This window comes from Narcine bancroftii, chromosome 6, assembly GCF_036971445.1.
Source record: "Narcine bancroftii isolate sNarBan1 chromosome 6, sNarBan1.hap1, whole genome shotgun sequence".
Lineage (NCBI taxonomy): Eukaryota > Metazoa > Chordata > Chondrichthyes > Torpediniformes > Narcinidae > Narcine > Narcine bancroftii.
Genome location: NC_091474.1, coordinates 38,898,812 through 38,925,850, shown reverse-complemented (window position 1 = coordinate 38,925,850; position 27,039 = coordinate 38,898,812). Strand labels below are relative to the sequence as shown.

General features: G+C 39.7%; 1 protein-coding gene across 8 annotated transcripts in view; it reads left to right on the top strand.

Annotated features, from left to right (window-relative positions):
• sycp2 (synaptonemal complex protein 2) overlaps positions 1 to 18,245 on the top strand; it is a 328,877-nt gene extending 310,632 nt beyond the window's left edge. For all 8 annotated transcript variants that reach the window (XM_069884683.1, XM_069884685.1, XM_069884690.1 and 5 more), the window contains 3 exons: positions 374 to 452; positions 2,801 to 2,857; positions 17,560 to 18,245. In XM_069884683.1, the coding sequence (XP_069740784.1) occupies positions 374 to 452; positions 2,801 to 2,857; positions 17,560 to 17,631 (208 nt within the window). In that variant the 3' untranslated portion in view covers positions 17,632 to 18,245. The remainder of the gene's footprint in view (positions 1 to 373; positions 453 to 2,800; positions 2,858 to 17,559) is intronic.
• The last annotated feature ends 8,794 nt before the right edge of the window (positions 18,246 to 27,039 follow it).

The window sequence follows — 27,039 nt, the reverse complement described above, 5'->3', positions numbered from 1 at the left end:
TGAACTACATACTGGACAACTTAAAGACATCAGCAATGTCAGTTCCAGTAGATGAAGTTATACAGCAGGGAACAAGCCCATCAGCTCATCTTGTCCATGCTGACTAAGTTGGCATTCTGGGCTAGTCTTACTTGCCTGCATTTGGCCCTTGCCCTTCCAATCCATTATTATCAGGGACAGTTATACTTTGAAATGTGCTAGTAAAGGTGTGGCTCTTTATGCAACTTTCTCAAATAGTTTTAGGGTGACACATAGTTTTTTTATATCATAAAATAAAGCATGGAGTGATTTCAAGCCTATCAGTTTAAGATTAAAATAACAATGGGAACATCTATTAATTTATATTTACAATATAATAATTTATTACTTTTAGAATTCAACACCTGAGATCATCCTTTGAAAATAATGTCTGTCACAGTGTGGAATTGGAAGAAAGAGTATTCAGGACTGAGGTTAGTCAAAGTTTGACATTTTCCATTAATGTAGCAGCAATTTATTATTCAATGAAAGCTCACAATTCCTGTTCCAGGGTGCAACAGCTGATGGACTGAATTGTGCAATCCTTTCTTATCTAGTATCTTCCTAATTTCTAGATTGTGAATTCTCAGCCATGGATGACAATAATTTGGACATGCATCTTTGCATTCTATCCCATTAATTCTGTAAGGGTGAATTTAATTTGCTGTAACTTGGGGGTTGCCCTGTATTATCCCAATATTGTATGGTGTAATTTAATAGTGTCTTATTTGACATCTTACTGAAGTCCAATTAGCCTACATCCATTGGCTCACTCCTTTCAGCTAAATTACAAAGTCCAAAATCTTCAATATATTTGCCAAATATCACTTATCTTACATAAATTAGTGCTAACTACTCAATTCAATTATTATTTTCTCGGTGCACTGGTACAATTTCCGTAAAAATAAATTGCTTTTTCTACTGACAATGACAGCCAAAGAAGTCTGTCATTCGTGCTTTTTTTCCTGAAAGTTAGGTCAAATTTGTTACATTCTAATGAGGGAAACTATTCTCACCCCTGTGGAATTTGGAAGATGAAAATCAGTGTGTCCACAGGAAAAGACAGGACAAATAATCAGGACAGGTGGCTTTTACTTTGCAGGAACCTTCAAAACTGGAAAGAGAAAAAAGAAACAAAATTTTCAAACAGTGAGAAGGTGGGGATGGATAGAACAAAGAGAATGTTTCTGGTAGGTTAGTGGGTCAGTTGAAAGAATATTAAGTTTCTTTGTCTGTGTCATGTATTGTAAGTAATGAGGCCATGGTAGGCAGACTATATGAGTAGAAAAAGAAAAATTGAGGCATAATGGTGAAATGGTCAGTTCTGAATCAGACAGAAAGAACGAGTGAATTACCTAAAGGTGGAGAATTTGCTATAGAATCCAGAGGTTGCAGTATGTCCAGACAAGATAAATGTTGTTCCTCATGCTAGTGTTGGGCCCCACTTTAACAGTGCATGAAACCACAGAAATCAAAGTCTATGTGTGAGTGAGATGATGAATTAAAGTGATAGGCAACCAGAAACTCAGGATTTCTCCTGTAAACTGAATGCAGTTATTCTGCAAAACGATCATCCAATGTGCATTTGGTTTATCCAATGTCGGGTAGACCATGTTGAGAACGCCAAATGCAATGCTTTATATTTGAAGAGTGTGATAGTACAGATTCTATCACCAATGTGTATATGTACATATGTACAGATGGGAGTGTAGGATGGCTGTGATTGGCTGAGAGTGTAGCCACACCTACTGGCAGGTCTTAAAGGATTGCTCCTAGCCAGACCAGGTCATTCTGGACTGGTCGACCTACATGTGATATGCTCCAGTCTTCTAGTTAATAAAAGCCTTGGTTTGGATCAACAAGTCTTTGGTTCTTTCGACATGCACTACAAAGTACAAATTAATCACTACTTCATCTGGAAGGAGCATTTGGATCCATGGATAGGGGAAGGAAAGACATAAAAGGACAAGTATTACATCCCCTGCAGTTGCATGAGAAAATGCCATAACGGCAGCATGGTGGTTAGCACAACACTGTTACAGCACCAATGATCTGATCTTGGGTTCAAATCCCACACTCTCCGGTAGGAGTTTATACATCCTCCCTTTGTCTGAGTGGGTTTTCCCGGGGGCTCCAGTTTTCTCCTACTGTTCGAACATTCCAGGGTTCCAAATTAATTGGGCAGCACAGGTTTATGGGCCGAAATGGCCTGTTACTGTGCTGTATGTCTAAATTTAAAATTTAAATTTTTTAAAAATTTGTAAGAATTGGAATGATTGATGAGAATTGAAGTCTCTACAAAATGATGCCTTTTACATCCATCCAGATATTAAGAGATAGAGAAAATAGAGATTCGAATTCCAATCATGAAATCATGAAACTTGATGGGAAAATTCCTTGAAGTTCAAAGCGTACATTGCCACTCAGCATTGAATTATATTAAACAATGAAGATTTTGCCGAGGGTCATCAGGGTAATTAGGAAGCAGGCACAAATAGATTTGTAAAAATAAGCAAAATGGCTCAGGTTAGTTTCAAATACATAAACTAGTTGCAGGCATAAGAGCATTTTTGAGCCAACCGATTTCCAAATAATTGATATTTTAAATTTCCCCTGTTGGGGGGAATAATTGAATTTATTATATACCATTTGGTTTAAAGGAATTAGACTAGTGAGTGAGGTGATTGTACACTATGACGATGGAGTCACTAACCCCACTGCAACTGCTAGTGTTTATCATGATCTTGAACAAGAAAGCCACTTCATATTATTATTTCCATAGATGCATTTAATGAGGAAAGAAATGAAAACAATTCAAGACAGGCTTCTGAAGGAAATGGTAAGTATAGTTTTGTATGAATATCTTGTGTTCCTATGATCACAGGAGGTTAGATAATACCATGAATGCTCGTTCACCACTTGGATTCTAAAACTGTCCTTTAATCTAATCAGAAAGCAAAATTTATCTTAAATATACATTTTTTTCATTGTCTCCACATATTAGCAAAGGATTTTTTATTTTTGAAGTCTACATTCCCAGATAATTATTACTTCATAGGTTTATGTTCAGAAACTATTTCACATGATTGATTTGATTGTTTGATCAGTGTAACAGTAGAAGTTTCTGTGTGTGTGTGTGTGTGTGTGTGTGTGAGAGAGAGGTGTGTGTGAAGAAGAGGTGTGTGTGTGAGAGAGAGATGTGTGAGAGAGAGAGGTAGGTGTGTGAGAGAGAGGTAGGTGTGTGAGAGAGAGGTAGGTGTGTGTGTGTGAGAGAGGTGTGTGTGAGAGAGAGGTAGGTGTGTGTGAGAGAGAGAGGTGTGAGAGAGAGAGGTGTGTGAGAGAGAGGTGTGTGAGAGAGAGTTGTGTGAGAGAGAGGTAGGTGTGTGAGAGAGAGGTAGGTGTGTGTGAGAGAGGTGTGTGTGAGAGAGAGGTAGGTGTGTGTGTGAGAGGTGTGTGTGAGAGAGAGGTAGGTGTGTGTGAAAGAGAGGTGTGTGAGAGAGAGGTAGGTGTGTGTGAGAGAGGAAGGGGTGTGAGAGAGAGGTAGGTGTGTGTGTGAGAGAGGTGTGTGTGAGAGAGAGGTAGGTGTGTGTGTGAGAGAGGTGTTTGTGAGAGAGGTAGGTGTGTGTGAGAGAGAGGTGTGTGAGAGAGAGGTAGGTGTGTGAGAGAGAGGTAGGGGTGTGTGAAAGAGAGGTGTGTGTGTGTGTGAGAGAGAGAGAGAGAGAGAGAGACTGATAATATTTTACAGCTCATAGGCCACATCTTCATCAGTTGCATTTTCTGGCCAGTCTCATAGCATCTGTCAGGCAACAAAGACTGGATTCATAAATTTATTCAAGTTCATTTTTTCAGCAGTTTATTTCAGTAACTTGAAGATGAGGGTGATTTCTTGTGATCAGATAGTTAACCATTAAAAAGGAAACAAACAATACCTTCAATAATCACAAACGACATTCATGTTAATTTACATGCAGTAGTAATTTAACAAATAACTTGTACTAGTGGAAACATTGCAAATAAGTTACATATGGATTCCAACTGTAAGACATTAAAAGAAGTAATTATTCATTGAAAATGTAAATATTCCACAGGAAAAGTGAAATCAGACATTTTTCCAACTGCGTGATCCTAAATTAACGGAACAGACTTTAATGAGAAAAGTCCAATCTCAAACAAATAGCTCAAGGGTATTTTAGTAAAGAGAAATATAGATATAAATATCAAAATTCACTTTATAGAGGGAATAATTTTTCCTTTTTGAAAAAAGATGGAAGTAAATATAAAATAAAAGTATTGGGTTGGTTTGTACTGATCTTTTTATTAGTGCTTGAATATAATGATTCTTTTGTATTATACATTGTATATTGTGATTTAATGTACAATATGCATTGAAATTCTTGATAAAGTCAAACAGATACTTCAATTCAAAAAAAGCTACATTATACATTAAATCACATTAAAAAGATAATAAATGCAAGAGATGGATAAGTAATAAATATTCAGTTACCAAAGTAATAGGTGTTACAATAGTGTGAATGTTCCTTTTGTGGTGTCAGAACAGTTTCTGATTTGTGATTTGTGTACTATGGTGAAACTGATAGCCATTGGAAAGAGACTGCTCTTTAAGCTAATTCTATTGTTAGGATTCTGTACTTCTACTGTAAGGTAAAACATCATGAGATGGGAATGTGTAGGGAGTTACCCTGTACAAGGCTGTAACAAGAAGGGGAGGTGTCCTTGTACTCCTGTTAGGTAAAACATCATGAGATGGGAATGTACAGGGCTGTAACAAGATGTAAATGCATCCTTGTACTTACAAGATAAGAGAGACATTGATGGATTGAGAGGCAGGAAGCTAGCAGGGAAAGGATAGCAACAGTTTTAGTCATTGGACAAGTAATGATATGATGATGTTCTAAGCATGTATCCAAGGGTATAAAAAATCACCATTTTGCTGATAACGGCAGAATGCATTCTCCGACTAACATGGTTGGTCGCAAGTGTTACAATCCGGTAATAAAGAACAAAGAACCCTGATTTCGACTCAGCCTGGTGTTTGTCTCACTCATTCATGAACAAAGCAGACCTAACACTACCCAAAGATATCAACAGAAAGAGGTTGAGACAAAGGTGATAGGAGTCCCTCATTATGTTGGCTGCCTTTTTGAGGCACTGCCTCACATAGAGAATTCTGTAGAGAAGTAAAGTTAATTGCACTACTCACACCAAGACACAAGAGCAATTTGTCCGTGAACTACTCTTTGCAGACTATGCCTCTTTAGTTGACCATTCAGAGCCAGCTCTTCAGTGCTTGACGTCCTGTTTTGCGAAAACTGCCAAAATGTTTGACCTGGAAGTCAGCCTGAAGAAAACTGAGGTCCTCCATCAGCCAGCTCCCCACCATGACTACCAGCCCCCCCACATCTCCATCGGGCACACAAAACTCAAAACAGTCAACCAGTTTACCTATCTCGGCTGCACCATTTCATCGGGTGCAAGGATCGACAACAAGATAGACAATAGACAATATTTGCCAAGGCAAATAGCGCCTTTGGAAGACTACACAAAAGAGTCTGGAAAAACAACCAACTGAAAAACCTCACAAAGATTAGCGTATACAGAGCCGTTGTCATACCCACACTCCTGTTCGGCTCCGAATCATGGGTCCTCTACCGGCATCACCTACGGCTCCTAGAACGCTTCCACCAACGCTGTCCCCGCTCCATCCTCAACATTCATTGGAGCGACTTCATCTCCAACATCGTAGTACTCGAGATGGCAGAGGCCGACAGCATCAAATCCACGCTGCTGCAGATCCAACTGCGCTGTGTAGGTCATGTCTCCAGAATGGAGGACCATCGCCTTCCCAAGATCGTGTTATATGGCGAGCTCTCCACTGGCCACCGAGACAGAGGTACAAGGACTGCCTAAAGAAATCTCTTGGTGCCAGAGGAGTCACGTGATGGAGTAGTGGCCGGACGGTGAACTCCAGCCCTCTCCAGAAAAGTCGGGAAAAACAAGAGAAAATACAAAGGCACAGAAATACAAGTTAAAGAAAAGTGAGTATAAAGGTGGAAAGAAGATGGAGACAAAAGGAGAAAAATCAAAATCAACGGAAAGAAGAGAGGAAGAGAAGACAACGGAGGAAAAAGGTGAAGGCCTTACCTGTCCGAAGAGGCCCGCTGTGGAGAGAAGACCCCACTACCTCAGGTCGGTAGAAAAAGAACTACAACAATGGCTCACAGAGCCGAGTAAAAGTGCGCAACCGCACATGAAAAAAAACACACCGACGGGAGGGGGGACCAGCTGGGGAGTCGATCTCCACAGCCGGCAACGACAGCTGCAGAACACCTGCAGCAAGAAGAGACCACAGAAGACAATGGAAACAAGAAAGAAGAGGAGGAAAGGGCAACAAAGAAACAACAGATGGCCAACCCAGAGGAAGAAGAAGAGGAAGAATACAGTGAAATAGATAAAGGGAAAGGCAAGGTAAAGGATATACTTGCTCTTGTTAGAGGATACATGGAGTCATTTAAAGAATGGCAAACACAGGAATTCAATGATTTAAGAAGAAGAATAAACAACACAGAAAAGAAAATAAATAAAATGGATATGACCTTAACAGAAATGGGGAAAAAAATGGACAAGATGGAAGAACGGGCAATAGCAGCAGAAATGGAGGTAGAAGACTTAAAAAAGAAATTGGAGGAATCTAATAAAAAAACTAAAGAGACACAAGAATTACTAGCCCAAAAAATAGATATAATGGAAAATTATAACAGAAGAAATAACATAAAGATAGTGGGCCTTAAGGAAGATGAAGAAGGCAAGAATATGAGGGAGTTTATAAAAGAATGGATCCCTAAGGCCCTAGGATGTCCAGAACTACAGCAAGAAATGGAAATAGAAAGGGCACATAGAGCATTGGCCCCTAAACCACAACCACAACAAAAACCAAGATCTATTGTAGTAAAATTCCTAAGATATACTACAAGAGAAAAGGTACTGGAGAAGACAATGGAAAAAGTAAGAGAGGGCAACAAACCACTGGAGTATAAAGGGCAAAAAATCTTCATTTATCCAGATATAAGCTTTGAACTCCTAAAGAAGAGAAAAGAGTTCAATACAGCAAAAGCGATTTTATGGAAGAAAGGATATAAATTTACACTGAAGCATCCTGCGGTATTGAAAATATTTATTCCAGGACAACAAAACAGACTATTCTCGGATCCAGAAGAAGCACGAAAATTTGCAGAACAATTACAAAAATACACTGAGGGATGAAGACGGGTAATGAGAGCAAAAATGATCACGATTGATATGTATGTGGGTAAAGACAAAAATAGACTGAGGGATGAAGACGGGTAAGGAGGGTAAAAATGACCACGATTGATATGTATGCGGGTAAAGAGGTATAAGAGTGAATAGAGACAATGGGCATATGTGAAAGTATCTGTAATTAGAGGAAAACATAGAGAGTATAGACAAGAATTAATAAGGGAAGGTAATGGAATAGAGAGAATAAGGAGGGAATTAAAAGAGTGACCTTTGTGACATATAAAAAGCGAAATCTTTTCTGGGGGGGGCTGGGTGGGGGAAAAGAGCGGTCACTGCAAAATCAGTTGACGCTTGCGAGTGGATTCGCAAACCCAAATGGAGAGGGGAGATGTGGTTGTCCGACAAGGGATAAAGGGCAACTCAGGAGGGGAAGGGGAGATTGGGGATAAAGAAGATAGAAATAGGAGAATAAGGAAAATGTTGGATGTTGTAGGAATGTTGTCTGGTAAAGAGTTGAAAATAAGAAAACAGAAATGGAAAAGGAGGAAAGGTAATGATGGAAAAACGGAAAGAGAAGATAAACAAAATATAAAATGGCTACGCTGAACTATATGACTCTAAATATTAATGGAATACATAACCAAATTAAAAGGAAGAAACTACTAAATTTACTGAAAAAGGAAAAAATAGATATAGCATTTGTCCAAGAAACACACTTAACTGAATTGGAGCACAAGAAATTAAAGAGAGATTGGGTAGGACATGTAACAGCAGCATCGTATAATTCAAAAGCAAGAGGAGTGGCTATATTAATTAGCAAAAATGTGCCATTTAAAATAGAAGAGGAAATAATAGATCCAGCAGGGAGATATGTTATGATAAAATGTCAGATATATTCAGAGCTTTGGAATCTACTTAATATATATTCACCTAACGAAGAAGATCAAAAGTTTATGCAAGATATCTTTTTGAAGGTAGCTAATACGCAAGGGAACATACTAATAGGAGGGGATTTCAATCTGAATTTGGATCCAAATATGGATAAAACGGGGAAAAAAATTAACAGGAAGAACAAAGTAACCAAATTTATAATTAAATCAATGCAAGAAATGAAACTTGTGGACATATGGAGGAAACAAAACCCAAAAGAAAAGGAATACTCATACTACTCGACTAGACATAAAACATACTCAAGGATAGACCTATTCCTGTTATCAGCCCACATTCAAGGGAGAGTTAGGAAAACGGAATATAAAGCTAGACTATTATCGGACCACTCACCCCTGTTATTGGCAATAGAGCTAGAGGACATCCCTCCAAGAATGTATAGATGGAGATTAAACCCCATGCTACTTAAAAGACAGGATTTTAGAGAATTTATTGAAAAACAACTAAAAATGTACTTTGAAGTAAATACGGAATCAGTGGAAGATAAGTTTATACTATGGGACGCAATGAAAGCATTCATTAGAGGGCAAATAATAAGTTATGCAACCAAGATGAAGAAGGACTATAATCAGGAAACAGAGCAGTTGGAAAGGGAAATAATAAACATAGAAAAAAAATTAGCAATAAAGGAAGATACAACCAAAAGAAGAGAATTGGCGGATAAAAAAATAAAATATGAAACATTACAAACATATAAGGTGGAGAAGAATATAATGAAGACAAAACAGAAATATTATGAACTAGGTGAAAAAACACACAAAATCTTAGCATGGCAGCTTAAGACAGAGCAAACTAAGAAAATGGTATTGGCAACAAGGAAAAAAGACAAACAAATTACATATAATCCAAAAGAAATTAAGGAAAACTTCAGAGAATTCTATGAACAATTATACCGAACCGAAAACGAAGGGAAAGAAGGGAAAATAGATGAATTTTTGACTAAAATTGAACTACCAAAACTACAAATAGAGGAACAAAATAAATTAACAGAACCATTTGGAACAGTAGAAATACAAGAGATAATAAAAAATTTACCAAATAATAAGACACCAGGAGAGGATGGACTCCCAATAGAATTCTACAAAACATTTAAAGACCTAATAATACCGCCCCTCCTGGATGTTATCAACCAGATTGATGAGACACAAAACTTACCAGATTCATGTAAAACAGCAATAATTACAGTGATACTAAAACAAGGGAAAGATCCACTCTCACCAGCGTCATATAGACCAATATCTCTGCTAAACACAGATTATAAGATAATAGCTAAACTATTAGCGAACAGATTAGCAGAACAGGTACCGAAAATGGTAAATTTAGACCAAACTGGATTTATCAAAAAAAGACGCACAACAGACAATATTTGTAAATTTATTAACTTAATTCATGCAGTAGAAGGAAATAAAGCACCGGCAGTAGCAGTTGCTTTAGACGCAGAGAAGGCCTTCGACAGAGTAGAATGGAATTACTTGTTCAAAGTATTGCAAAAATTCAGTTTACCGGAGAAGTTTATTAATTGGATTAAAGCATTATATGAGGGACCGTTAGCGAAAGTGACAGTAAATGGACATGTATCAAAGCAATTTAACTTAAGCAGGTCAACGCGGCAGGGATGCCCACTATCACCATTATTGTTTGCGCTAGCTATAGAACCACTAGCAGAATCGATAAGAAGAGATAATAATATAAAAGGAATAAAAATAAAAGACAGGGAATATAAAATCAGTCTGTTTGCGGATGATGTGATAGTGTACTTAACAGAACCAGAACTATCAATAAAAGAACTATATAAGAAATTGAAGGAATATGGAGAAGTGTCGGGATACAAGATAAACGTAAATAAAAGTGAAGCAATGCCTATGAATAACGCGGATTTCTCAAAATTTAAGGAGGAATCCCCATTCAGATGGCAAACGCAGGCAATAAGATACCTAGGTGTGCAAATAAACAAAAATCTAGGCCAATTATATAAACTCAATTACAATCCACTAATGAAAAAACTACAGGACGATTTAGAGCATTGGAAAGAGCTACCACTAACACTGATAGGAAGGATAAACTGTATTAAAATGAACATTTTTCCAAGGATACTATACTTATTTCAGGCATTGCCAATACAACTGACAGAAAAATTCTTCAAAGAGTTAAAGAAAATAATAAGGAGATTTTTATGGAGAGGGGGGAAACCGAGGATAGCACTAGATAAATTAACAGAATGGTATAAACAAGGAGGCTTACAATTGCCAAACTTCAAAAATTATTATAGAGCCGCACAATTAAGGTACCTATCAGATTTTTATCAAACAAGGGAAAAACCAGACTGGACGAGACTAGAATTAGATAAAATAGGGGAAAAGATACCTGAACACATATTATATAAATGGGACGAAAAATTGGTACAACATAGAACTTCTCCAGTATTACACCATCTCCTCAATATATGGAAGAAGATTCATGTAGAAAGAAATAAAATAAATTACCAAATACCAAAACTAATATTGACGCAAAATAAGCTACTCCCTTTTACAATAGACAACCTTGCCTTTAGAAAATGGGAAAAAAAAGGGATTAAAAGAATAGAAAATTGTTTTTCAGGAAGTAGATTCTTATCCTTTGAACAAATGAGAGATAAGTACAATATAACTGGAGATACAGCGCTGGCATATTACCAACTGAGATCCTACTTGAAAGATAAATTAGGAAGCAACTTGAGTTTACCAGAGGGAAGTAACCTTGAATATGTGATTACAGATACAATGTTAATCAAAAGATTTATAAAAAATATGTATATTAAACTGCAAGAAAAGGAGAATGAGGTAACAAATGGTAAAACTAAACAAAAATGGGAACAAGATTTAAATATAAAGATAAAAAAGGAAACATGGGAGAAGTTATGCTCTGGAACGATGAGAAATACAATAAATACGAGGCTGCGTATGATACAATATAATTGGTTACACAGACTATACATTACACCGCAAAAGTTAAATAAATGGGACCCAACAGTATCTGATAGATGTTTTCGATGTAAAAAAGAAAGGGGAACAACAATTCATGCAATCTGGACATGTGAGAGAGTAGAAAAATTTTGGGATGATCTCAATCAGATATTAAATAAAATAACAGAAAACAATATACCAAAGAATCCAGAGATCTTTCTCCTAAGTAACATAAAAAATAAAGAATTTGGAATTGACTTGGAAGATGCACAAAAAAGATTTGTCAAGATAGCCCTAGCCGTAGCAAAAAAATGTATTATGTCAACCTGGAAATTGGAAGATAATTTGAAAATACAACAATGGTATATAGAAATGAATAAATGTATTCCATTAGAAAAAATAACATATAGTTTAAGAAATAATATTGAAATATTCGAACAAGTATGGGAGCCTTACATTAAATACAATAGCGAAAACCTACCGGGAACAAACATTACCTAAGTTGATGGAAGGAGAAGAAAAGAAAAGAATGGACTCAGTAGAATTTCTGGTGTATTTTTGTTGAATGACAACATTGTCTAACTGAATTAATGCAACCTAGATTGTATACCTAAAATGGATGAGAGGGGGGGTGGTGGGGGGGTGGCTTGGGAGGAGGGAGGGGGGAGGGAGAAAAAGTCACTGTAAATGTGTGGAAAAGAAAAAGTATATATCATGGCTATTGTGATTTATGGTGTGAAAAATAAAAAATTTAAAAAAAAAGAAATCTCTTGGTGCCTGCCACATTGACCACTGCCAATGGGCTGATATTGCCTCAAACCGTGCATCTTGGCGCCTCACAGTTCGGCGGGCAGCAACCTCCTTTGAAGAAGACCGCAGAGCCCACCTCACTGACAAAAGACAAAGGAGGAAAAACCCAACACCCAACCCCAACCAACCAATTTTCCCTTGCAACCGCTGCAACCGTGTCTGCCTGTCCCGCATCGGACTTGTCAGCCACAAACGAGCCTGCAGCTGACGTGGACTTTACCCCTCCATAAATCTTCGTCCGCGAAGCCAAGCCAAACACAGGACAGTTTGTTCCTGACTTCAACACAGGAGGAAGTGAACTGTAATTTGATAAGTCTTCAGACCAATTTAGTCTGCATTGTTTAAAAAAAACACAGAATTTATATTGGTGGCAGAGATTAGAGTTGGAACTCATGATCAGAGTGGGAGATTTGAATATGGAACTGGAGATGAGGATCATGGTGAAGGCAGAATCTGGAACTGAAATAGGGGGAGGGGTTTAGAGAGGAAATTGGAATCTTTTACTGGAAACTCAAGATTAGGATCAGAAATGAACTGGCCTTGAATTAGTGGGAAGAAAATAAGGGTTTGGCAGCTTGCAACCCTTCAGAAGCAAGGTCTGCAGATTCCAATATTTAATCCTGGAATTCTGAGAATTGATTAATTAAATAAAGACAAAAGTGCTAAAATTTCAAAGAGCAGTTACTTTTCAATAAAATTTAAATAGTGGCTTTTACTAGAACTGTAAAATGAAAGATAAACAGTTTGTTGTGGGGGGAGTACAACTAAATTAAAACACATGCTGATTACTTTCCTTAATAGAGGGTATGAGGTGGCTTCAATATTATTAAGAAAACAACAAGACAAATATATGAGTAGATTGTGGGGAGAGATCAAAAGGAAAGCCAGAAAACAATATTTCTGAACAGAACTTTTGCTATTTTAATGTATGGTATTCAAAACTGCATAAAATATACTGAAATCCTTTAGAATGGAGCAGGATTTTAAAAAATCAATTGCACAACTGAGAAAGTGATTAGTGAACAAGAGGGGTCATGACTGGGTTACATATGTCCTGCAACAGGCAATTGGAAATCACTGGCAACAATTTTACATAGAGCTAAGCAATAGAAATTTAGCAAATAGTTACTTACAAGGATCCAGTATGCTTCAAGAGCGCACACACCTTGTTCTATCACTCTTAATTTCTATGCCCATCCCCCATAGTCTATTCCGCACCCTCTTTAAAACTGGATCATTTACATCATGTTGTCTTTCCTCATTCTTATAATCAATTTGCATCACTTCACATTTTTCAGTATACTCATCTTCCATGTCCATGCCAATTTCAACCACCAGTGACCTCTGTAATGGTTCTTATCTCATTAACTACAATTTCTGAGTATTTGATCAAAAGTGTTCCCATAAATGAACTGAGTAATTCCACTATGAACTTCCCTTTACTCAGACCTTAGACCTCTACTATGTTGTCAAAAGTTGGAGTCCTTCATCCCAAATGGGGGCAGCACATTTACGAAACAGTTAGCGGCACACTGTTACAGTGTCAGCAACCTGGATTTGAATCCAGTACATTTTCCCCATGTCTCTGTGGGTTTCCCCCAGGTCCTCTGGTTTCCTCCCACCCTTCAAAGCGTACAGGAGTTGTAGGTCAATTAGGTGTAATTGGATGGCATGGGCTTATGGGGTGGAAAGGCCTGTTACCATGCTATATGTCTAAATTTACATTTAAAATTGAAATATGGAGGTCGACTTGTACTTTGTCCAATTTAATAAATGACATTAGGTGCTCCTCTGAACTGGGATCATCAAGCACAGACTGGATTATTGTTTGTAGAATGTTGCCATTTAGCTACAAGAATGATCCTGTGTTTCCAATTATTGACCCTTTCATTATGTACTCCATGACTTTGAAAGGTTGCCTTGTTGATGAGGGAAGATGTAGCAACAGTGCTTGGAGAGAATATTCTTGGGAGATCATCCAATAAAGATTAGAAAGAATAAGGGAAAAATCACTTTGATGGGACTTTATTTAGCTTCCCCTCCCCCCCCAACCATAATCAACAAGAAATGGAGGAACGTGTGTAAGAAGATTGCAAATGGCTGTAAAAATAATAGGATGGTACTTCTGGGAGATTTTAACTTCCCTGTTATTGACCAGAGCTCCCATAGCACAAAGGGGTTGGACAGGACAGAATTTGTTTCTTGTCAAAGAAAGCTTCCTGAATCAATACATTGAGGACTGTATTAGAAGGGGAAACAACGGAGGACCTCCTCTTCAAGAATGAGATGGGGAAAAAGGCTGAAGTGACAGTAGGGTAGCATTTTTGGACTAGTGATTATAACTTTATTAGTTTTAAAATAGTTATGGTGAAAGAAAGAAATGAACTACAAGTCCTAAACTGGGGCAAGGCTGGTTTTAGAGCAAACTGTGCTCAGGTGTTGTTGGGTTTAGACTTCCCATGTCACCTTAAAGGCATGACCTTGGAGTATTCTGGTCCTCTTCCCCCCTGTAACAGTTTAGAATATAAGACCCTAAAATCAGAACGCACATGCAGCCTTTCCACATTGAATATCGACCCCCACCTCTCTTCCCGAATCTGTCCTTGGACTGTAAACCTATTGCTACCAAGAGCAGGAGGTACAGCACAGCAGACCGAGATTTCATAAAATCTGAAACACAACGTCTGCTCAACAAAGGTATCATTGAACCTAGCATCAGCCCGTGGAGAGTGCAAGTGGTAGTGGTAAACAGGGAAAACAAGTCCAGGCTAGAAATTGACTATAGCCAAACTATTAATCAGTACACACTTCTGAATGCATACTCCCTCCCTCGAATTTTGAACATGGTGAATGATATTGTGCAGTATCGGGTCTATTCAACTATTGACCTGAAAGCTGATTATCACCAGTTGTCAATCTGTTCTGAGGACCATCCATATATGGCATTTGAGGCTAACGATCATCTCTATGAATTCAGGAGGGTCCCTTTCAGTATCACTAGCGGGGTTTCTATCTTCCAGAGGCAGATAGACAGAATGGTGGATGAGTATGTGTTGAAGGCTACTTTCCCCTACCTCGATAATGTCACCATCTGTTGGCACACCTTAGAAGACCATGACGCCAACCTCCAGAGTTTTTTCCATGGGGCAAAAGCCTTGAACCACACTTATAACTTGGACAAGTCCGTGTTCAGGACTAAACATCTGGCTATATGGTTGAGAATGGCATAATTGGCTCCAATCCTGATAGGATGCGCCCCCTGTTAGAGATCCCCATCCCCAGGACCACAAAGGCTTTGAGGAGATGCCTGGGGTTTTTCTCATATTTCGCCCAGTGGATCCCTCAATAAGCTGATAAGGTTTACCCTCTCTTAAAAGCCACTAATTTCCCCCTCTTGCCTGAAGCCCAAAAGGCTTTTAACTACCTCTGGAACCACACTGCGAAAGCTGCCATTTACGCAGTGGATAAGAATGTATCTTTCCAAGGGGAAAGTGCCACTACCCTAAATCAGGCGGGCTGGCCAGTTGCACTTTTTCTCGGACATTGCAAGGCCACGAGCTCTGAAATCCCTCTGTGGGAAAGGAGTCTCAACCCTTTGTAGAAGCTGTGAGGCGCTACCTGGCTGGTAGGAAATGTACACTCCTCACTGACCAGTGCTCTGTCACATTCATGTTTAATAATGCCAAGAGGGGAAAAAAAAATCAAAAATGACAAAATTGCTAGGTGGAGGATCGAGCTCTCCAACTACAGTTATGACATTGCCTATTGGCCAGAAACTCTTAATGACCCTCTAGATGCTTTATCAAGAGAAAGCTGTGCCTCTGCACACAATGGCCAACTGCAGTCTCTGCATAATGAACTGTGACATCCAGAAGTTGCCTGCATGGCTCATTTTGTCAAGGCGTGCAATCTGCTCTACTCCATGGAAGGCATCAGGGAAATGACCAGGTCTTGCCAGGTCTGCGCAGAGTGCAAGCCGCACTTCTATCGCTCCTCAAAGTCGGACCTGATCAAGTCATCCAGGCCCTTTGAACGGCTCACTGTCAATTTTAAGGGACATCTCCCTTCCATAAACGGGAACACTTTCTTCCTCTCTATCATTGACGAGTACTCCTGCTTCCTGTTTGCCATTCCATATTCAGACATGTCTACTTCGCCAGTCATAAAGGCTTTAGATTCCATTTTCGTCTTGTTTGGGTATCCCAGCTGTATTCATAATGACCGGGGCTCATCCTTTAAGAGTGATGAGCTACGTCAGTACCTGCTGGCAAGTGGCATCACATCCAGCAGGACTACTAGCTACAACCCCTGGGGGAGCGGTCAGGTTGAAAAGGAGAAAGCCACAGTCTGGAAGACTGTCAAACTGGCCCAGAAGTAAAAAAGGCCTTCTGGAGTCACGCTGGCAGGAAGTCCTCCCTATGGCGCTCCATTCCGGTCGCTACTATGTACCACGATCAACGCTACTCCTCATGAGCTCCTATTAATTTTCGAAAGAAGGTTGGCATTGGGAACTACACTCCCAACCTGGCTCACCACTTCAGGTCCAGTTCTTCTCAGGAAGCACGTGAGGAGAAGCAAGACCAACCCCCTGGTGGAGAGGGTGAAACTGCTCCATGCCAATCCCATCTACACCTATGTGGAGTACCTGGATTGCAGGGAGGACCCCGTCTCCATCAAGGATCTGGCACTCGCTGGAACAGGGGGTCTGTTGGCTCAAGGGCCCTGTGAGCCACGGAGCTCATTCTCACCACCCCCAGACAGGGCCTCAAGGGATCCGGTTCAGGAGGAAAGTGCATCCCTTTCCACCATTGAGCCAGAGTACCAGCCTGCCTCTCCTCCCTCACAAGGGGACTAGGAGACCCAAGGAGCCCATGGCCCCCTGGTGCTATGGCACTCCACCAGGATCTCCAGACCCCTAGACTGCTTAAATCTGTAAATTTGTAAATAACTGTATATTTTTCAACTTATTTTTCTGAACCCATGTTCACTGTCTTCATTCACAGACCCTAAATTCTACAGGAAGGGGTGAATGCAGTTAACTGGGTTTCACTGGTAGTGTGTTGTGCTGATGGCTGCGTTCCCCCCCCCGGCTCCGCCCCTATCTGCTCACATATAACCCTGGTTTCTCGCCTAAACCCAGAACCCTTCTGAAGATACTGTGAAACCCTACCCATACTTATAAGCTAATAAAAGTGTTTGTTCTCCTTCCAGTCATGAGAGCTTTTATTCATGCTACACAGAGACAGAGTGGAAGTAGTAAGCAAGTAGCCATGCCTCATGATTCTGACTGAGTTTTTTTGAAGAGGTGTCAGAGGATTGATAAAGGCAGTGCAGTAGACGTTAACTATCTGGCCTTCAATAGGGCTTTTGATAGGTGGAATAGGTGGAAATGTAAAGTTTAGATGACAAATCACCATTATATTACTAAATAGTGGGAAAGGTTCAAAGGGCTGAGTGGCCTAATTCTTATGATGGTTTTTATGTTCGCTGTTGAATAATTCCATCGCAACAAATATGAATAGAAACTTTGACACTGACAGCAAATAATAAATCGTTTTACTTGCAGCAAGAAGAGGAGCTGGTAACCGTGCACAGGGGCTTACAGTCCTTCTTTCTCTCTGGATCCACACCATTCTGACGAACTTAAATCTGTACTACAAGCACAATTTAAAAAATTTGCTTGGAGGGCCATGTGATTATTATGTTCAGTGTTTCTGTTTGTTTAGGTTTGATGATCAAAGATTATTGCCCCACTCAAACATTCCTGTCACTAAGGGTGGAGCTATAAAATCAATTTGGAATCTACCCTTGAATTGGTTACTTCCTTATTTATATGTGTTTGCTGTTGAAGATTTTTAAAAATATTCTGATTATATAAGACTTATTAGCTCTTTCAATGTACTACAAAATGTGGCTTTTTAAAATTCCAATTATTTTGGAAAGAAATTTTCAAAAATGTTACATGCCTTATGTGAGCTGAATACAAGTTATTGGGAGTAGGTTGAAATAAAATAAACCACTTCCATCATGATAGACTTTAGTATTTTAAGTATGTGTTGGTGATATAACCTATACTTCGAAGCATGTTCACTAATGTTCTTCATACAGCATCAATGTGCTACTCACTTTACTGTCTTATAAACTATTGATTAGTTATATGGAAATGTAAGAAATTATTCCAATCATATTGTTCTAATATTTACTTGTAGTACTGTTCATTTTTGAAAATTAAACTTTTGATTGTACAGTTTACTGATTGGATACATTTTTGCAATGATTTTTGGTCTTGAACATTTTTTGTTGTGACAAATTCCTTGATTAATCTAAAATTTTCTTATATTATAAAAGCTCAGAAAACAAAACTGGGGAGTAAAAAAAATTATTTGGACTAAATCACCTCTGTCCATTAAAATATTTGCTATTGAATGGTAAAAACTCCAGGCTTACAAAATGGGCTAACTTAGCCTTTGATTTTAACATTATAGATGCCAATCTGATTCTCATTTCATTCTACTCAGCACATTGTACATGTAGCAGCTGGTGTCAAAAGTCTTTGCTTCTATAGTCATATAGTTGATGGGCTTATTCATCAAGCAGTGATGCTTTAACACACACACCAAATTCAGCTGAGGTGATCAACCAAATGTCACATGCTAAAACACCGTTGGGAAACCTGAAACCTGGTATTTAGGAACAGAAAGAACCCCCTCCTTCTCCAACTTGAGCTATTCGACAGGATTTTCAATGCCTTTCAGATTAGGAGTAATTAGGAGCAGAGTTGGTAATATGCATTTTTTTGTTATTTTATATTGGAGATCACTGGAGATTCAACAAATTATGACTAAGTGCTAAGGCTTAAATTTGTTCTTTAGTTGTAACTATACTAGTTTTCTCAGCTATGGACACTAGATGACCAAACTTTAAGGCCTTCAAGGAGGAATGGGTCCAAAACCAGGTTAACATGCGAAAAGAAGCATGAAGGACCAATACCGAAAAGTGCTGGAGAAACTCAGCATCGTGCTGCATTCATAGAAAGTAAAAGGCAATTGATATTTCAGTCCTGAGCCCTTCTTCATGAGTGCCAAAAAACAAGCAGACACCTGAATAAAAAAGATGAAGGGGGAAGAGAAGGGGGAGAAACATGGGCTGCAAATGTATAGATGGATTCAGATGGGAGAGTAGAAAGAATAATGGAGAAAGCAGGGGGCTAAGAAATGTAGCTCTCTGATAGAAGGGAAGGGGTGGGGAGCTGGAGAAAGGGAGACAGAAGGATGAGAGAGTCTGGGGGGGGGAGGTTTACGGAAATTGGAGGTCCATATTGATGCCATGTTTGATGGGCTTTTGTTAGAAGGTGCTTAACCTCCCAGAGGTCAAATCTCAGCCTTGCTGTTAACCCTAAATTGTTGGTTAAGGTACTGCTTCTTTCCAGGTACCTCCTTTATGGCCTGATCATAGGTGGACTCAAGTGTGTGGTAAGCTGTGGGTTTCTTCTGGTGTAGCACTTGCTGAATCTGAGGAAAATCAGATTTTCTCTCTATCATTTGGCCTGATTATGTATAACAGGGAGGGGTGGGGGAAATGATAGAAGAGGTGGTGAGAGAAGCATGATGGAATGATGCTGTGGGATGGGGCTGACAGCCCCTAAACCCTTTGTGTATCTTGACCTTCCTCAGCCTCTACAACTCACCCTACTAACATAACCTCCAATGGACTCTACATCCTTTTTTATCTCTCATATCAAGCAGGCTTCATTAATATTTTGGAGGTACACTAAAATGTGCAAATTGATAATAATTATCAGTGGCCTGTTCCCATTTTAACGGATAATGAATTGGAATCAATAGAAATAAGAATATGGAGAGTTGGAAAACATGTTACTTATTATCACTTAACCTACACTGTGTATAAAAAGTAGATGTATCTCAACTGAGTATGAAATACAAAATTCTTTAAAATTGGCAACAGCAAATAAACATACTGTATTTAGAAAAGCTAATACTATTACATAATTAAAGCAGAAATTTCAGAGATGTATAAAATTCTGCAAAGAGGATTGTGTTAAATATGGAAATATTTTTTAATTAGTGAATTCTATAGCAATCACTATTTTAAACTCAGCCAACTTGGGAAAGGTAGGAGAAATGTCCTTATGCAGTTATTACCACACCAGAACAAATAGAATACTAAATAGAATAATACCTAGTGTCGCCGAGAATATTCTCCCAGAATCACAGTGCGGCTTTCGCGCAAACAGAGGAACTACTGACATGGTCTTTGCCCTCAGACAGCTCCAAGAAAAGTGCAGAGAACAAAACAAAGGACTCTACATCACCTTTGTTGACCTCACCAAAGCCTTCGACACCGTGAGCAGGAAAGGGCTTTGGCAAATACTAGAACGCATCGGATGTCCCCCAAAGTTCCTCAACATGATTATCCAACTGCACGAAAACCAACAAGGTCGGGTCAGATACAGCAATGAGCTCTCTGAACCCTTCTCCATTAACAATGGCGTGAAGCAAGGCTGTGTTCTGGCACCAACCCTCTTTTCAATCTTCTTCAGCATGATGCTGAACCAAGCCATGAAAGACCCCAACAATGAAGACGCTGTTTACATCCGGTACCGCACGGATGGCAGTCTCTTCAATCTGAGGCGCCTGCAAGCTCACACCAAGACACAAGAGAAACTTGTCCGTGAACTACTCTTTGCAGATGATGCCGCTTTAGTTGCCCATTCAGAGCCAGCTCTTCAGCGCTTGACGTCCTGCTTTGCGGAAACTGCCAAAATGTTTGGCCTGGAAGTCAGCCTGAAGAAAACTGAGGTCCTCCATCAGCCAGCTCCCCACCATGACTACCAGCCCCCCAACATCTCCATCGGGCACACAAAACTCAAAACGGTCAACCAGTTTACCTATCTCGGCTGCACCATTTCATCAGATGCAAGGATCGACAATGAGATAGACAACAGACTCGCCAAGGCAAATAGCGCCTTTGGAAGACTACACAAAAGAGTCTGGAAAAACAACCAACTGAAAAACCTCACAAAGATAAGCGTATACAGAGCCGTTGTCAGACCCACACTCCTGTTCGGCTCCGAATCATGGTTCCTCTACCGGCATCACCTATGGCTCCTAGAACGCTTCCACCAGCGGTGTCTCCGCTCCATCCTCAACATCCATTGGAGCGCTTTCATCCCTAACGTCGAAGTACTCGAGATGGCAGAGGTCGACAGCATCGAGTCCACGCTGCTGAAGATCCAGCTGCGCTGGGTGGGTCACGTCTCCAGAATGGAGGACCATCGCCTTCCCAAGATCGTGTTATATGGCGAGCTCTCCACTGGCCACCGTGACAGAGGTGCACCAAAGAAAAGGTACAAGGACTGCCTAAAGAAATCTCTTGGTGCCTGCCACATTGACCACCGCCAGTGGGCTGATATCGCCTCAAACCGTGCATCTTGGCGCCTCACAGTTTGGCAGGCAGCAACCTCCTTTGAAGAAGACCGCAGAGCCCACTGACAAAAGGCAAAGGAGGAAAAACCCAACACCGAACCCCAACCAACCAATTTTCCCCTGCAGCCGCTGCAACCGTGTCTGCCTGTCCCGCATCGGACTTGTCAGCCACAAACGAGCCTGCAGCTGACGTGGACTTTTACCCCCTCCATAAATCTTCGTCCGCGAAGCCAAGCCAAAGATAAAGAACATCAGGAGCAGATAAAATTCAGATTATTGTATCCTTCAGGGGGAAAACTTCTTACACTTGAAATGCATGTATGTATGATAAAAATAGTGAATAGGATTAATTTTAATTTGGACTAGCAAAGATTGAGAGCAGATATCCATGGTTCCACATGCAGTATAAAAGGAACTCATTTGGAGGATATATTTTGTAAAAGAATTGTTTATTTTTATTTTATCATCTTTGTTTTCAGTATGGGGCAATACATTTATGAAATGTTCATTTCAGCTTCATTTGAATATTTTTGAACTAAGTTGCTTACTGGATAGTATAGATTTAAAGACTGGATCACCAGAAATGCTGGTCACTGGCTGTTTTATATTAATTGATGTTCATTATTCTTTTGACACTCAATGTCCTCATCAAACTTGTGGTTATCAGTCCTTATGGGTGCTCATTACATCATTGTGTTACCTCTCATAATTACAGATGTGCTGCTAAATTAACAGAATCATTCACAAGTCTCTGATTAAAGAATGCTTGATTTAAGTCTGTGCAGGTCACACAGCCCTTTATGACAAAAATACTGTACACAGCCAATGTTTCAATTGAAGCTGAGAATTTACTGTCATTACACAAGTACAGATTTGTACAGATGCACTGAAATTCTTACTAGCTGTAGAAAAACAGATACACAAGATAGACCAACAACAACAAATAAAATTTATCACAATATGGAAAGGAATAAATAGAGACAGCAAATACAAAAGGATCGATAAATAAATAAAAAATTCAATACTGTGACAGATTATGTGTGTTTTATATTGTATATAGATGTGTTTTTTTTTGGAGATGAGTTGTGGCAGGTTTTTTAGTGTAGGTCACATACAGACACTTCAAAACAGATCTCATTTGGGATGCTGGAGCTCTGCTCAAGATGGACAGGCTGGCTCTGAGTGCCTTTGCAGAGGCTTTGGGGCGTGCCTATAGAAACTTCACAGATTGGTTGTTGTTTTGAAGAGTGACAGATGAAAGAACTTGGAGGATTAGGTTAGGAGCCGCAGTCTGTCTGAGAGCAGGTTGCTGTTCTAAGAGGGTCATGTGGTTTTACAAGCAGAGAGAGTCAAACAGGCTTTTCTCTGTGGTAGAGAGAGAGAAAATTGAGTTCTACAGCTTTACAGTGTAGCAGCAGCAGCTGGGACTGGATCAGGACAAGCTTGTGGAAAACCTCTATTTTGAAGACAGATTGTGAGTGTTTAGTTCAGCCTGGTCAAAGCCCTTGTGGTTCATGCAAGAGGAGAGGACTGGCTGCCTAATGTTTCCTTGAAATAAGAGAAACAAAAAGGAACTCTGTGGTGACCTGAAAGAAAGAGGTTACCATCTGGAAAACTCTGATGGAGCAAGTTTCTTCAGCAGGACACTGACATAACTGATTAGAAGGAACCAGTGAATAATAAATCTCTCTATGAAAACCAACAAGAACCTTCTTGAGCAGTAACCATTTACCTTACAAGCACTGAAGCTTGGTGAACTTCATAAATGTTAAATTATGTGCACAGTATAAGAATTGCCTGCAACCAGTGAACTTGGAGGAATGAGAAGTGAGATTGGACTGTGAATCAAAGAATTTTTCTAAACTTACACGTTACATACACGTGCGCTTAGAATTAGAAGGGGGTTAAGTTAGGTTAAGTAAGTTAATAGTAATAAGTTAGAGATTGATCCTGTTTTCATGTTTAAAGATAATTAAAAGCAACTTTTGTTTAAGTAACCATTTGTCTTGGTGAATTTCTGTTGCTGCTGGGTTTTGTGGTCCTCTGGGCTTGTAACTATACACAAAAGTCCTGGAGAAACTCAGCAGGTCAATCAGCATTCTTTATGTAGCAAAGATACATAACCAATGTTTAGGACCTGAGACCTTCATCAAGGTATGAACAAAATGGGGAGAGTTCCTAAAAGTTCCTAATAGTTCCTAAAAAAAACTTCATTCTGGAACCATACCACAAGAGGATTGAGGTATGAGTGTTGCCTGGATCTCCTAATGTAGATACTTGTTGCCCATACCACCAAAGCTCTAAATTGCCTTTGATATCATGATTTGGTACTTTTAAATGGTTTTAATTTCAATGATGATCAAATATATTTGAAAATAATGGCAATTGATACTTTAAAAATTAAAGAATTACATTAATTTCAAAAACAAGTATATTTCTACCTGTTTTGTCAACACTCCAAGGTTAATAACACAAATTGTCAATGTAATCAGTACACCACAAATATTAAAATAGGAAACAACATTCATTTTTATTTAACAACCCAGTATCAACAACTACTATAAGCATAGTAGTCTGACATAAGGAAGCAAAACAAAGTTCCTTCAGTGATAACGAGTGTCCATGGGTTTGCCGCCCATGCTCCTTAACCTCTGCATTCACACAGCCTTCTGTCTGTTCCAAAGGTGCCCAACCCTCTGCCAAATTTAAGTTCTCCCCCAAGAGCACCAATAAACCTTCCCAGGATATTGGTTTCAGTACAATCTGCCCAGCCTGCAGAAGTACAATCTCCACAAGAAATGTACCAGGAATCCAAAGCCCTCACTCCCACACCCTCTCATTAACCTTACATTTATTTGCATTGTCATCCTTCGTTGTTGCAAAGGACTAATCCAGAATTTACCATATTTGTAATTCTGTTTCTTAACCTCTTTCCTAACATTAAAATTTGTCTGCAGGGTCCTATTCCTTTTTTACATGAATATCCTTGGTGCCGATGGGGAGCTCATTCCTAAAGGTTTCTGCAATTGGTCAGTGATATCCTTAACCCGAGTACCAGGAAGGTAACATACCATCCTGAAAACAGTTCTGCAATGAACAAATGCTCTACTGACCTTAGAATTCCTATTGGTGTTTTGACCTTCCCTCTCCACTGTACAGCTAAACAACCCTGCTGTAGTCTTGACTGGTTTCATTGCCCATGGGAAATATCTTGTTCCATTAGATCTCAGATAAAATGCCCACAAGAGTCTTCAAAACTTGCTATAAGCTCATTTTCATATATTTGGAAGTCGCCTAATACATTAACCCACTCTCTCCAACTCCTCTGCTTTTTATTTTTCTCCATAGTGTTGCAATTTTTCAAGTTTATGTCTTCACCTGATTGAAAGTTATTTTTAAATCTAGTTTCACTAATCACTAATTCAATTATTCTGTTAAAATCTATTTCCTTTTGTTATTACCCCTGTCAGCAACTGCTACTGGAAAATATTTTATTACTCATTCTTTTTAAAACCCTTCATGATTACAAACAATTCAATAAAAATCTTCTACCTTTTATGTCTTTAGGGGGAAAAAAAACCTAGATTCTTCAGCCTCTTCTCAGGTTTGAATTTTAATTCCCTCAGGTAGCTTTCTAGTAAATTTATGCAAGGCTTTTTTTTTTAAAGTGTATCGCCCAAAATTAACCAAATTGAGATCAAGCCACGGTTTTAAAAATGAGGGTAGGAATTTAAATATTGGATTGAAGATAATCTGTGCGGGAGTCAGAATATTCGCAGAGGTCTTGATAGACTGGATTTGAGTGATGAGGAAGATCTACATTGGAATGCTAGCAGTGACTTGGATGATTGTGGCTATATGGAGAATTATTGCAAAATTGGTGCTTACAGATTTTTTTGGTGGCAGATCCAAAAGTACGAGGATTTGATTGCAGGATGCAAGAATGGTGGGTCAGGACCTACCTTGTACTCTGGAAAAAAAAACCCACTGTGTTGCAAATCTGGAGTAAATTTGGGGCCAGAGGTTGGTTGGTTTGAAGTCTAGAGATGAAGTGAAGTTACTGATTTAACTGGCAGGTGACCAATTCCATGGCTCAATTAAGAATATAATGTCCCAGAGAGCCAATCTAGTTATTCTCAGAGGAACAGAGTCCAAGTTCCCCTGCAAAGCTCCAAATGTGATTCATGTCCTCAAGAGACCTATTGAGTCCCTGGAGTGATACAAAATGCCATTATCATTATCAACTTAATATGAAAAAATAATTTTCAAAAGCATAGTGCTATAAAAAGCAGTTTATTTCTCACAACATTATACCTATTATTTACCCAGTTTGCCTGTCTCCCTATATTTACAGGAGTCTGATTATCGAATTACTGCCAAATCCTGACTGGGCTTTAGTAAATAACAAAAAGATCAGCATTTCTTGTTCTGTGATAAAATTGTTTTACTCAGCTCACTGCAGTGAACTGGAATTCACTGTCTATGTATTGTTCAGATGGCTGGCTCCTCCCCTGGCTCCACCCTTACCTACCCTAACATAAACCCTGGTTTCCCCACCTTCTTTAGATTCACCTGAGGACTATTGTGTCTCCTCACCATTGATTGTAAGCTATTTTTTTGCACTCCTCACTTTTCTCTGAGTGCAATCAGTCGTGTTACAATTTTAATCACTTATCTTTGAAATGGGATGGAAGCCCTGCTGAAGCCAGGCATGTTCTAGATCGACCCTCTGTCCCTTGAGACCTCAGAGGAATTCGCCTACTGGCTGGAGTGCTTCCAGTCCTACCTGACGGCCCCCTAAGATGTCTTGAACTCGGATGGTCTCTGGAGACAGGCACTTCTCTCTTGAGTCGGCCCCAAAGGATACGCTGTCATTAGAGACTATGCTTCCTACAAGTTGACTGTAGAATGATTGAAGGCCTGCTACATGAGGCCCCAGAATGATGTGCTGGCGAGGCAGAAACTCTTTCAATGTTGGCAGCGTTTGGGTGAGTCGCTGGACAACTATGTTCTTTAACTGTGGGCCAAGACTAGAAAATGCCCCAACAAAGTGACCATAGCCCAAGTGAGAGCGAAGGAACAAATCTGGGATACCCTCGTGGCAGGAGTGAGGTCGAAGTACATAAGGCAGCGACTGCTGGAGTTGGGGAAGAAAGACTTGGTCAGCACCTTGGAGTTGGAAAAAGCACTCAAGCAAGACCAACTGGGAGCTGACAACCTCACAGGCGAAAGTGGCGCCTTTTCAGAGGACCAGGTCATTGGGGTACCTTTGACCCCTGCAGCCCCAGCACCAACCGCTGTGGTCACACATGACCAGGGATGCTTCTTCTGTGGACAGGCACAGCACCCCTGTGCCCAATGCCCCATGAAAGACTCTGTGTGCACAGGATGCAGTAAGCAAGAGCATTGGGTGAAGGACTGCTGAAGCTAAAGGGAACACAAGAGGGAAACCACATGTACAACCCCTGAATCATCGCTTGACCCGTGCCAAAGCCCCAAAGGACCAGCCTCTGCCTCTCCATGCTGTTCGCTGCCAGTGTTTTGCTGTGCCTCATGGCGGGACAGGCCACTGGAAGTGAAGCATTATGGGAAGCCACAGT